This window comes from Sciurus vulgaris (genome assembly GCF_902686455.1).
Source record: "Sciurus vulgaris genome assembly, chromosome: 5".
In the NCBI taxonomy this organism is placed as follows: domain Eukaryota; kingdom Metazoa; phylum Chordata; class Mammalia; order Rodentia; family Sciuridae; genus Sciurus; species Sciurus vulgaris.
The window spans coordinates 160,613,400-160,625,095 of record NC_136465.1 but is presented as its reverse complement, the minus strand read 5'-3'; the positions used below and the strand labels follow the sequence as shown (position 1 = coordinate 160,625,095).

The 11,696-nt window shown below is 35.2% G+C and overlaps 1 protein-coding gene across 4 annotated transcripts in view; it reads right to left on the bottom strand.

Moving 5' to 3' along the window:
• Window positions 1-3,682: 3,682 nt before the first annotated feature.
• The window catches only part of GAS2L3 (growth arrest specific 2 like 3), a 46,991-nt gene continuing 38,977 nt past the window's right edge, over window positions 3,683-11,696 (bottom strand). For all 4 annotated transcript variants that reach the window (XM_079140143.1, XM_079140146.1, XM_079140144.1 and 1 more), the window contains one exon: window positions 3,683-10,649. In XM_079140143.1, coding sequence (XP_078996269.1) covers window positions 9,321-10,649 — 1,329 coding nt within the window. In that variant the 3' untranslated portion in view covers window positions 3,683-9,320. The remainder of the gene's footprint in view (window positions 10,650-11,696) is intronic.

Genomic DNA, 11,696 nt, shown 5'->3' with positions numbered 1-11,696 from the left:
CTATTTTTGATACTATAGTGTAAAAGTTGGTGTGGCACCACTAGAAATTGGGAATTGAGTGTGTTAGATTTCCACTGCCTTAACAAATACTTGACATAAATCAGCTTAAAAGAAGGAAAGGCTAATTTCAGCTCACAGTTCCAGGGATTGCAGACCATGGCCACTTGGCCTTTCTGCTTGGAGCCTGAGATAGGACAGCACATCACGTCAGGAACAGGTACTAGAGGAGGACTACTAGAGGAGGCAACCAGGAAACAAAAGAAAGAGAAGGTTCTGGATTCCCAAGATCCCTTCAAGGGTATGCCCCAATGACCTACCTTCCTTCCACTAGACCCCACCTAAACCATAAAGGTGGTGGAACCTTGAAGAGGTGGGGTCACTAAAGCACCACAGGTTGAGGACCAAGCTTTCAACACATCAGCCTTTGGGGGACATTTCAGATCCAAACTATAGCAATGAGGGCCTAGAACATTGTATCTCCCACTCAGACATAGGCTTTGGGAGATCCCAGTGTTGGCCATTGAGGCAAGTTTGGTGATTTTCCAGGATCCAGATATAACACAACCTTCAGATTTGGACATTGTAGATACTCATTATAAGTAACATCCATGTATTTGATCATTTCTAGTCACGAAAAGTGCACATTTGGATTTGGGATGATCTGCTGCATCTATTTCCTACCACTCCGACACTTGACAAGGTTCTGTTGGAGCAGAGGATTCAACACTTGACACGGTTCTGTTGAAAGATCATCCTCCCCCTTGGGGGCCATAGGCGTGGCATGTCTCCATGTGAAGTTGCTTTTAATACTAATAATCAATATATCTTTAGATTCAGATTATAGAGAATACTGGGGAGATTTCATGGTGTTGGGACACAAAATAACATAAAGTTTAATATTAATACTTAGATGGAATTATAAATAAGCAATTATGATTTGCTCAAATTTGTAAGGAGCCTGTGATTTCTTTTAGTATACAAATTCTCTAAAAGTTATATATAAGTATGTGAGAGTATTCCTCTGAGCTTTGATGTGGTGTTTGGTCTTCATTGCTTTCTTAGTGTTTATGATTAAGTTTAAGGATATTTTTCCCACTTAATCAATAAATAGGTTAATCATAAGTACAATTTGTATTCTTCCTATGTCTAGTTAGAGTTTTAGTCCACCACTGAGTACATGAAATAGAATAAATATTAACTATAAGCTGATTCCTCTATTCTCTGTCAGTAATAACAAAAACATTCCACTGTTAATAACTAACATTAGAGTTCTTGGAAGGGGTAACTTCTATAGAAACTTAATGACGTATTCTTTCAGGGAAAATAAAACTAAACTGAGCCTGGTGCCCTCTACCTTGCTGGGAACTGTTTTTATTTAAGCTCTCATACAGTAAAAACATGTTTCTTGAATAAGATCATTAATTATACTCTTGAAGATTTTTTACTTAACATTTCCTTGTATTAACCATAAAATGATGTAATCGATACCAAAGAAAGAAACATATAAAAAGACTTTGTGAACAATAAAGATTCAGACTCAGACTCAGAACACTTGGTGTCTCCGTGTGCTGTATCTCCACCACGCTGATGCCTCCCATCTACCTCAGACCCCCACTGCTGCTAGGGCTGGACCCCAGCTATGATCCAGTGGACATATCCATATCATATTGGTCTCAATGACCTAGAAGATCAATGCTGGAAATTGAGGGTTCCTGGGTGCAAAAGACTTCCCTAGGTAGTTCAGATCAAATTCAAGACGATTTCCAGAGTACAAGACAGAGCAGACATGCCAAATCTTCTAAGGAAAACTACGTGGGTTGGGGTCATCATGATCTAGACTGTGACCTATCTATTTACACGCTGATTGGCAAAGGGGCAGGTCTATGATCTGAGGGTAGCCAGTTCTTTGGCTGACCTATGCAGTGGTCTGATAATCAGACTCTCTCTTGAGACCTTGACTGGAAAATGGTAACAGAAGTATTTTGGTTTTGTTTTTGCAGAAAATATAAAATACACAAAGCAGAAACCTGAAGGCTAGCAAAAGTGTGGCAAAACACCATAAAGAAGTGGTAACTCAGATAGGGAAATAAGGTGACCTGTCCCTAAAACTCCCTAGGTTTCTAAATGACTCTAATTCAAATTTCTGTGAGTCTTATTGTCCAGGTATTTCTGGGTTGCTGCCCGATTCCCAGTGTCCTTTTGGCTGTAGCCATAAAACCACCCACTATTAGAGAAGGCTGAAGTGAATGTTTCTCAAAACCAAAAGAACTGAACTAAACATCGCAGGATGCCTTTGTTTCCTTTGGGCTACGGGCCAGCCAGGAAGATTCAGAAACCCAGAGGTGGTGTTCTGTGATTCATAGCGATGCAATTTTATGGAACAGTTTCCTCTGACATCTGCTGGGGCAGCAGGACAGGGCGCTGGGATGTCAAATCACAGGGAGATCTGCTCAAGGCTCTGCTTCCCTCACTAACTGGAAAGGCTGGACAGAGTCCCAGCCTACCACAGGGCAGGTTTGAGATTCCTTCTCTCTCATTGTGGTGCACTTGATAAGACTGAGGCGCAGCTTAGTGGAGGACCTGGGGCTAGTGTCATAGGAAATAAAGAGATAAAGTAGCATCCTTGTATCCAAGATGTGTTTCCTGATTTCTAAACTAATGGCTTACCCAGAGAAATATCAGATTTCTTTCTATCTCAATAACCTATTTAGGTCTTGTTTCTTACTATTCTATTTACCCAGTAACAAGCGTTAGCACTAAATGACTCTTGTTCTTGAGGTTTGAACACAAGTATCAGTTATTCTTCCCTCACCACCACTACTTTGGGCTCCTGACCTGAAAACACACACTTTTTAATGGAGGTTTTTTGGTTTTTTGTTTTTGGTACTGGGAATTGAACTCAGGAGCACTCAACCCCTGAGCCACATCCCCAGCCCTATTTTGTATTTTATTTAGAGACAGGGTCTCACTGAGTTGCTTAACACCTCATTGTTGCTGAGGCTGGCTTTGAACTCACAATCCTCCTGCCTCAGGGGATTACAGGCATGCAAAACTGTGCATGCACCAGCAGAGAGGTTTTTTATCCCATGAGTAAAATAAATCACAAAGAAAGAACTGAGTGGGGCACAAGCTAAAAGAACATCATACTTTTTTCTTAAACTACCTTAATGATGACTAATTTCCTTCAAGGTAACGACTGATCTTACCACTATATCCCTAGCATGGAGTGTATGAGTTGATGCTGAACATCAAGTACAAACTCAGAAAAACTGTTTGCTGAGTAAGCAAATTAATAAATTGGTAATTACTATATTGTGGCCAAGAAGACTGCTTTAGAATCAATCATAAATACAGGGAGTACAAGGAACTGGCTGGGCTAGACCCTATGCATTGAGGAACTGGCCACACCTGAGATGTCTCTCTCATCCCCCATGGGACAGCTTCCTCTACCATTCTGACTTTTTGCTGCTCCCCATTTGGTTTTAAAGAATAAAAACTAACCGACTGTGTAAACAAACTTCCTGGCCTGTTCCTCATCAGTTCAAAGTGAGAATAGAATTAGGCAGCAGCAGGGCACTTTGCTAATCTAAATCAATATATTGTGCTCTCAGTAGTTTATCACAACCCTGAAAATAAATCCTTTAGAATAAAAGCATGGATGGTACATCAGGATGTTTCCAAATTTTTTTTATTTGTTCATTTTAGATACACATGACAGTAGAATGTATTTTGATATTTTACATACATGGAGTATAACTTTTTCCTCTGCGTTACAACCTCTAGTATTAATGTACATGAGTGAACAAATCCATAACTTCAAGGCTTCTCTTATTAATGCCCTCTTTTCTTCTCCTCTCTGAAAATAAGCTTTTTCAAATTTTATCATGACATCTTCTCAGAAAAAAATCCATGCACTGTAGGTGAGTAAACACAACTAAGCTAGAGGTTCACTTTACATGTACTAAGGGCTTATTTCTTTTGGTGAAAAGATATTTCCTTCCCTCCTGACTTCCATAAACACTTAGGCACCGTCTAAATATAGGAGATGAAGATGAAGTCAGTGAAACAGTTTCCACTCAAGGTTTGGTGGGAGATGTGGATAAGCTAATATGTTATTCTAGTGTTAGAATATGTTATCCTAGAATCAAGGCAATGATAGAAAAAATGTAAGGCAGGAAGAAAGTACACTGGAGGCAGGAAGAAAGTACACTCCAGGTTTGGAGGATCCGGAAACTTTTAAGTGATATTTAAGATGAGATACAAAGGATAACTGTGAGCTAGGTGATAAGATCCGAAGGAGGAGTGGGTAAAGTCAAAGGAACAGCACCTAGCTCCCATCTCCTGCTGGAATATCCTCTTCAGCCTCCAAACTATTATCTCTCTAAACTTGCCCTTTGAGTCTCAGATTTCAAAGACTGTAATTCTCAGCAGGGTTGATTTTTATTTTTTAACCTGTAAGGAGTCCCAAAGCTTCATAAACTTCAAAAAATGCTTTTGCTGATGCTTGAGGTAAACAGAAAACTACTGCAAATAGCAGTTTGAAGACACTTGCCTCCAATTTATTTCAATGCTTGGAATTACAAAAAAATTGAAAATGTCATGTTCTACTCCTCTTTCAATATATACCACAGTTTGGTCTATTCTTCAACAATTATTTATTGGATTCCTGAACACAGCATGGTGCAATGAATTATTAAAGGGATCTACATAACATAACTTTGTATCATATTCTCAAGGCTATGGGAAAATTTTAATTTATTCCCTTTGGAAAAAGCCTATGAAACTTGCTGGCTCAGAGGACAATCATTTTTAAACATTTTTTTTTTAAAGAGAAAGTTCTAAGGTCACCTGCATTATCTTTTACCAACATCTATTCTACTGCATTGTCATGAAATTTATTTTATTGTACTGTCCTAAGGATTGAGTGCAATTATTCATTGTTCCAAGAATAATCCATTAAACATTGTGAGGTGCTTTATGACTACCCAAGTAAACTAAAAATATAAGTTCTTATGTTTTTAATTAATCTCTAAATCTTCACATTTACAATATTTAATAAAGGGTAATTTAAAAACATCAAGATTTTTCTAAGAAATAATAAAAAATGGGAAATGATATTACAGGGGTTTTTTTGGAAATGTCAAATAAATTCAATTTTCTGACTCACATTAACATGAAGAACAACTAAACAATTTATGGGAAAGTATAAGCAAAGTTACCAAGATTTAATTAATCAATTCCAGTAGGTATTTTTTGTGTTTACTGTCAATCTCCTGAGGCTTAGTTTCTCCATTAATAAATAATTACTGAATACCTATTATGTGACAGGCATTAGTTTAGACCCTGGGAACACATAGTTGTAAATCCTTCATGATGCTTATATTCAAACAAAGATAATATCTATGTCACTAAATTGAAAATTATCTTGGTATTCTTGTCGAAAATAACATAGCATCCTCCACACTAATCAGGTATTACTAAACAATTTGAGTTGAGGCAGAAGCATTTCAACACTGCCACCGCTGACTACTGGATTCATTCATTTTATTTGCTCATTTCTATATAATAATTTGTGAAACAATTTAAAGTAATTTAAGAAAACTGGTAATTTTCAATAAAATGTATTTTATAAAAACCTAAGAGACTAGCCACAAGAGGCTAATTATAACAGATAACACTGTGGAGACCATATCCTCTAACAGGCAGTGTGCTATCCCTGGCCAAAGGCAGAAAATTAGAAGTATTATGTATTAACAGTTTATCAATGCAGTCGTTCAAAACAATTTACTTTCATCTCCACATGGACTACTTTAAAATAAATCAACATCTATATCATTTTCAATGACTGTATGGTATTTTATGGCTACACCAAGATTAATAATATGTTTATGATTAAATTGCTTATAATCTTTAAGATGTATTACTCCATCAGGATTATCTTTTGTTTTTCTACAAGAACAAAACAGTACATTTATTGTGTTACTGTGTAACAATTTAATAACATGAGTTTTTGTATTTTCAAATTTACTGGAAAATGCTTTAATATTTTCTAATATTCTCCCAAAATTTTATAAAATGAATTTAAATTTAAAATGTTTATATTCACAAAAGGTTAGGAAAACATGAAAATTCTGTGTGAGTTGTGTGTTTTCTTCTTGGAAAAATGACAGGAAATACATATTAAATTAACTGCTTTTTATAATTGTTCTGGTTTTGAATATAGGAAAACGATGACTATTTCCAGAATAGTTTCACTGTACAAAAGTGTGAAATTAGAACAGGCTTGGGAATTTTGAAATTTCTATTATCAGAAGACTTCTGTGAATTCAATGCAAGTGTGACCTAAAGAATTTAACTTTAATACAACAAATTACTTCTATTATCTCAAAGATTATTAAATATGAGTCTGGTCTTTTTGCAGCAAACTTCTAGCAGATACAGGAATTTGGGGAACAAATACTGTTGCTTAATGGTGACACCTTATAAACTCCTAGGAACAATAAAACACATTCTACAGGTATAAAAAGGGCATTTTAGATAGCAAAAGAACTAAACTATTCTCAAATTATGAATGCTTCATGTAATACAACTTCCCACATGAATCAAGTGATTAGAATGTATTCGGCATATATCAGAAAAAAGCAAATTGAGATCTTGTATTATGTTTAAATTTTAATACTTGAGAAAAACATAAATTAAAATCAAATACAAAATTACAGGCACAAGAAAAGAATATATGTAAATCTGGAGTCCCATGGAGTCAGTAAGTGAACCTAGATATAAGAATATATCATAAAAATCTGTTACTGAGCGTTTTAAAGAAGTAACAGATACTAAGTCAGACCAAGTTGAAAGGCAGGAAAAGGAACAGTAGTTTTTCCTCAAATAATTCCTTATTCATTAAAAACTGTAGACTCAGTATGGAGAGGAAAGTTCAAATTCATCTAATTGTTTAAGGCATTTTGAAGATATTAGCTTTAAACACTTACTTGAAGCCCAAAAATATAAAAATAACCAGCATTTCATTTTCCTCTTAAGTTTTATGTATTAGTCTTATTAACAAATTACAGCAAGAAAAAAACAAAAACATTTCATTTTTTCAAAGAAAGCACACATTGTTTCTTCTTCCAGGTTTTTAAGTAACTTAAGTTTAATACTCATTTATTAAATATTAAATACAAAAAGAACTTATAAAGTCTTGCACTAATATTAAGAAGAAATGGAAACTTCATTCCAACTTCAACAATATGAAAACCGTTTTTAAAATTGTGAAAGTGATTAGAAACACAGTTCTCTAGAACTTCAAAATACATTTGAAGAAATTAGCTGTCTTTCAGGTATTATTTTCTCATTTATTTTGGAAAGGAAGGCTATATATAAGTATAAAATCATCCAACATAAATATAACTAGAGAAATTCCCCATTGCTGAAGAATATATTTATAAATTGATTTCCGATTTTTAAAATAAACAATTCTTTGGTTAATTCTGGAATTTGTGTCAGGTGCTCCTAGGATACTGTTATTTTTGATTCTTCTCAATATAAAAGTTAATGTTTACATGATTGTAAAACCTACTTGGTTCACAGACTGCACTGGTCATAATACCACTTACTCCCACCCCCCACCCAGTTCTAAAATAAGCATTGTTTGGCTTATGTGGGAAAAAATTCTGTGCAGGTAAAATTCTTACTCTTTGAAAAATGCATTAAATATTTCAGATTACTAAAAACATAAACTTTCTAGCACCTCTTGAACATTGACTTCACTCCCCAAGGATGTAAATATTATCTCTTTCAATGTCCAGAATAGAAGAACTAAACTAAATATTTGTTGGCTGTCTCTTCTAAGAAAATCATTAATTATTCCAAAAACTAACCTGTCTCCTGTATTAACTGTGTTCCCCAGGCAAAAGTTTACTTATTTTTATAGAAAATTTTATTACATTATAACCTATAGAATATTAGTAACCAATTTAAATGCTTATTCTGTGATTGTACATTTGTGTAGACTATTATTTTGTTCTTATAAAAATATATTTGAATTTAAAGCAATAGAGAAATATGAATCTCAATACTGAACATAAATGCTGTGATAATACTACAAAGTTATTAAAAATGCCCTTACAATTTCTCAAAGCATGTCAATAATTTTTAAATAGTCACACTCCTTAAATAAATTATTTACACTATCACCTTGGGTGCCTGAGTCTATGCACTCATACAGAATCCGGGTAGTTTCTTGAAAGTATCTGCCTAGAGCACAAAGTGCAGCATATGTGCTGTACGCCGTAGTTTTATTAAAGAAAATTAACAGAATTGGAAGAATCTAATTAAAACTGGTTATGCTATCAAAAGAAATAACATTTGACAGAATTTGTACACAGCATCACTCTAAAATTCTTTTCATATCATCTTTAGATGGTTAAAACATAATTCTGATGTTAAACATTATTTTAATGTAAAAATTCATATCTGCTTTCATAGGACATTACATTTAAAATATCTTCAATGATAAAAGCTAATAAATCCATTTCTGCTGTAACATTGCACAACATCCATCTAAAATTATAAAGTATCTAAATTTTTACAGATGATGTATGTAAAATCTTGTTTTTACTACATTTGCTTATATTTCAATAAGCTACTTTGTTTTAAACCAAAAATATTGGTAATAAAACATCATCACTAATATAAGCCAGGTTAAAAAAAAATCAGTTACTTCTGATTTAGAAAACTTGAAAATATTTAAATAATAAGAATTCTACCTAACCCAGAGTAACACCACACTTATCAGCAGCAGCCATTGGTACTTAGAATTATTGGATCAGGCAATCCTGATGAGGAAATTAAATTAGGTGCCTTTTGTAGGACAAGTGCTAAATCATTACTTTTTTACTAAGCTGTAAAAACTCTTAGTGTAAGCACAAGTATTGCCATTAACAGGTATAAAACCTCCATATTTAAAACCCATTCAAAAATGTAACAACTATAGTTATAATTCTAGTAGTGTTATTTGACTTTTACGTTTCCCTTAAAGGGCAGACATTAACAAGATGCTGTGGTTTGAAAATTACATGTATGTCTATTAATAGTAAGAACCCTATGACCGTGTGCCTCAGAAGGATAGCTTCTGCTGAATTCAGACATGTGACTTCTGATGAGCCCTCTCCTCATCCTAGCCTCCACCTCCATCCCCTATCTTCTTATATTTAATGTCTGCACCTATTTGGACAAACACAAACAGGAAAAACCTGAAGACTTGAATCTAACTCATTCATTCTGCTCCTTTCCCCTGATTTCTTAAAGTGACCCACATGTATTTATTTTCTAGGTTTTTTACTTCCAGTCATAACAAAATAATGGTCATCATCCTCCTTTTTCTTCGCAATAGGTTTTTTCCCTCCACTATCTGTTCCCTTGTCAGATGAGAGTGGTTTCCTGGTTGAAGCTTGGGTTTTGCCACTCTTTGGAGGCCCTTTAGCTGAATACTGGCCCTTAGGGGCAGGGTGTGCTGACTTTGGTGTAATTTGTGATTTGGCAGCACACTGGGGAACACTCACAATGGACAGTGGGGTACGACCAGGAGACTTTGAGGAGCTGGATCCTGTCTTCTGGCATGTAGTTTTATTCTGAGGCTGCTTTTTGGCACCTGGAACTATATTCTTATCTTTCAATTCCTGTGCAGCCTTTGCAGGACAAACTGAGGATACAGAAACTGGTTGATTCAAATTCAAGGCAGATTTAAGTTTCTGTGCTGGGATTGCCCCCACTTGTGGGCTTCCTTCAGACGCTTGAGACTGTGTTCCTAGACCTGTAGCTGTGGTTTTGGAAATGGGTTTTGCCATTTTTCTAGGAGACTGGAAAGGAGGAGAAGGTTTAGGCCTTACCTGTATATTTGCTTTTGGTAACTTTGGACACTTTGATGAACTTACAGGTGCAGTTGAGTGAAATAATGCATCACCCCTGGAAGAAATGTGATTTTGTTTCAAGTTCCTTGATTCAGTTTTTCCAGAACACTTATTTGGCAAACGCTTAGGCTCAAGCATATCTCTAGATTTCTGGCCTGGAAGAGCCTTGACCTTAAGAGTATTGGGGGATGTGACACATTTTCTCAGTGACTGAGATGCACAAGTTCCAGTTCTTGATAAAGGTGGTGAAGAAGTGTTTTTACCTACAGGACTTAAAGAAGTGAGGGAAGATGAAACATCATTTGAAAGAGCAAGTGGTTTCTTTGTTACACCCTTTGAAGACTTGAGCTTGAGATGAGAAGATGCTGCTGGAGAATCTGGAAATTTCGAACGGACTGACATGGAGCCTGTATTACCTTTTAATGAAGAAGCAGACAGCAACACACCTGTTGGGTGTACCTGCTTTTCCTTGCTCCTTGGAATACCAACTGGTATGCTAGGCTTTAAGTTTTGTTTCTGAAACATGTTAACTGCTGACAAAGGATTCATTTCAGGAAGCTGAGGTGTTCTGCTGGATGAATCGGGTACACTTTCATTAGAAACTCCTTTTTGGAATGCTAGAATTTTTTGTTCTAGTGTAGCAAACTGTAATGTTCGACACGGATCATATTTAAGCAAAAATCCTTGAAGAGTATCCCAGCCTCCTCCAACACGAACCATGACATGTTTTCCATGAAGCATCTGCCCCCCAAAGAAAGTGGAAATAAAGCAGTAAAACTGTGAAGTTTATAGTTACAATTTATTAGCAGTCACAATTTGTTATATCTATGATCTATGAAACACAGTATTTGCCAACAGCTTTACTACAAATTGACAGTCTCTTTCTTGTATTGTTAGTGTAAAAAATTTAATGTCTTAAATTATGCAAACAACTAAAGTCCTACAATTTGTAATGAAAATATTTATATATTATTTACATGCTAAAAATCCAAATTATTAATATACAAAATTACAAGAGCAATACAAAAAAGAGTTGAAAGAGTGAGGGAAGAAGAGGGAGAGAAGGAGAAATGGTGACTTAAAGGAAAAAATACCATACTAAAGAAAAAAATAATTAGGGAAAAATGATAAAAATAACTAAATCTTGTACTTTATAATTTAAAAAACTATTTTCATATATCAGTTTAATCTTTGAAATACTTGGACTTAATTTATTATTATTTCTTCTTTGCAGATAAGAAAATTATGGCTTTGAGAGATTAAAGAACTACCCTCAAATGCACTAGGGTTGCCAGCCCCTAACCCAAATTGGCACTCTAGAGGGGATAAGACAAACTTTGGTTCTGACAGTATAGCCCAGGCTGAATTTCAGGTCCCTGTGCACTCGCTGGTAAATCTGCTAAAGTGCATAAGACTAACCGCAAGTTTTAACTCTAAGTCCCATCCTCTGCACCAGTCACTATATCATATTGCCTTTTAAAAGGAAGTTAATTAAAAGATAGAACGAGGGTGGGGCATGTGGTTCAGTAGTACAGCACTTGCCTAGCATGCACAAGGCCCCAGGTTCAATCCCCAGCACCACAAAAATAAATAAAATTGCAGTTTAAAAAAAAAGAAAGAAAGTACATGAGGGCATTTCTGTGTGAGCAGGACAGTGAATGGAAATGTAGTGAAAATACATGAAAGAGAAGAAAATAGGGATGATTATACTTCTAAATTTTTTGTGTTCATAAATCAAGGAAAGACAGCTCTCATATCAGAAATAGAAAGAATGCTAACCAGGTGAAA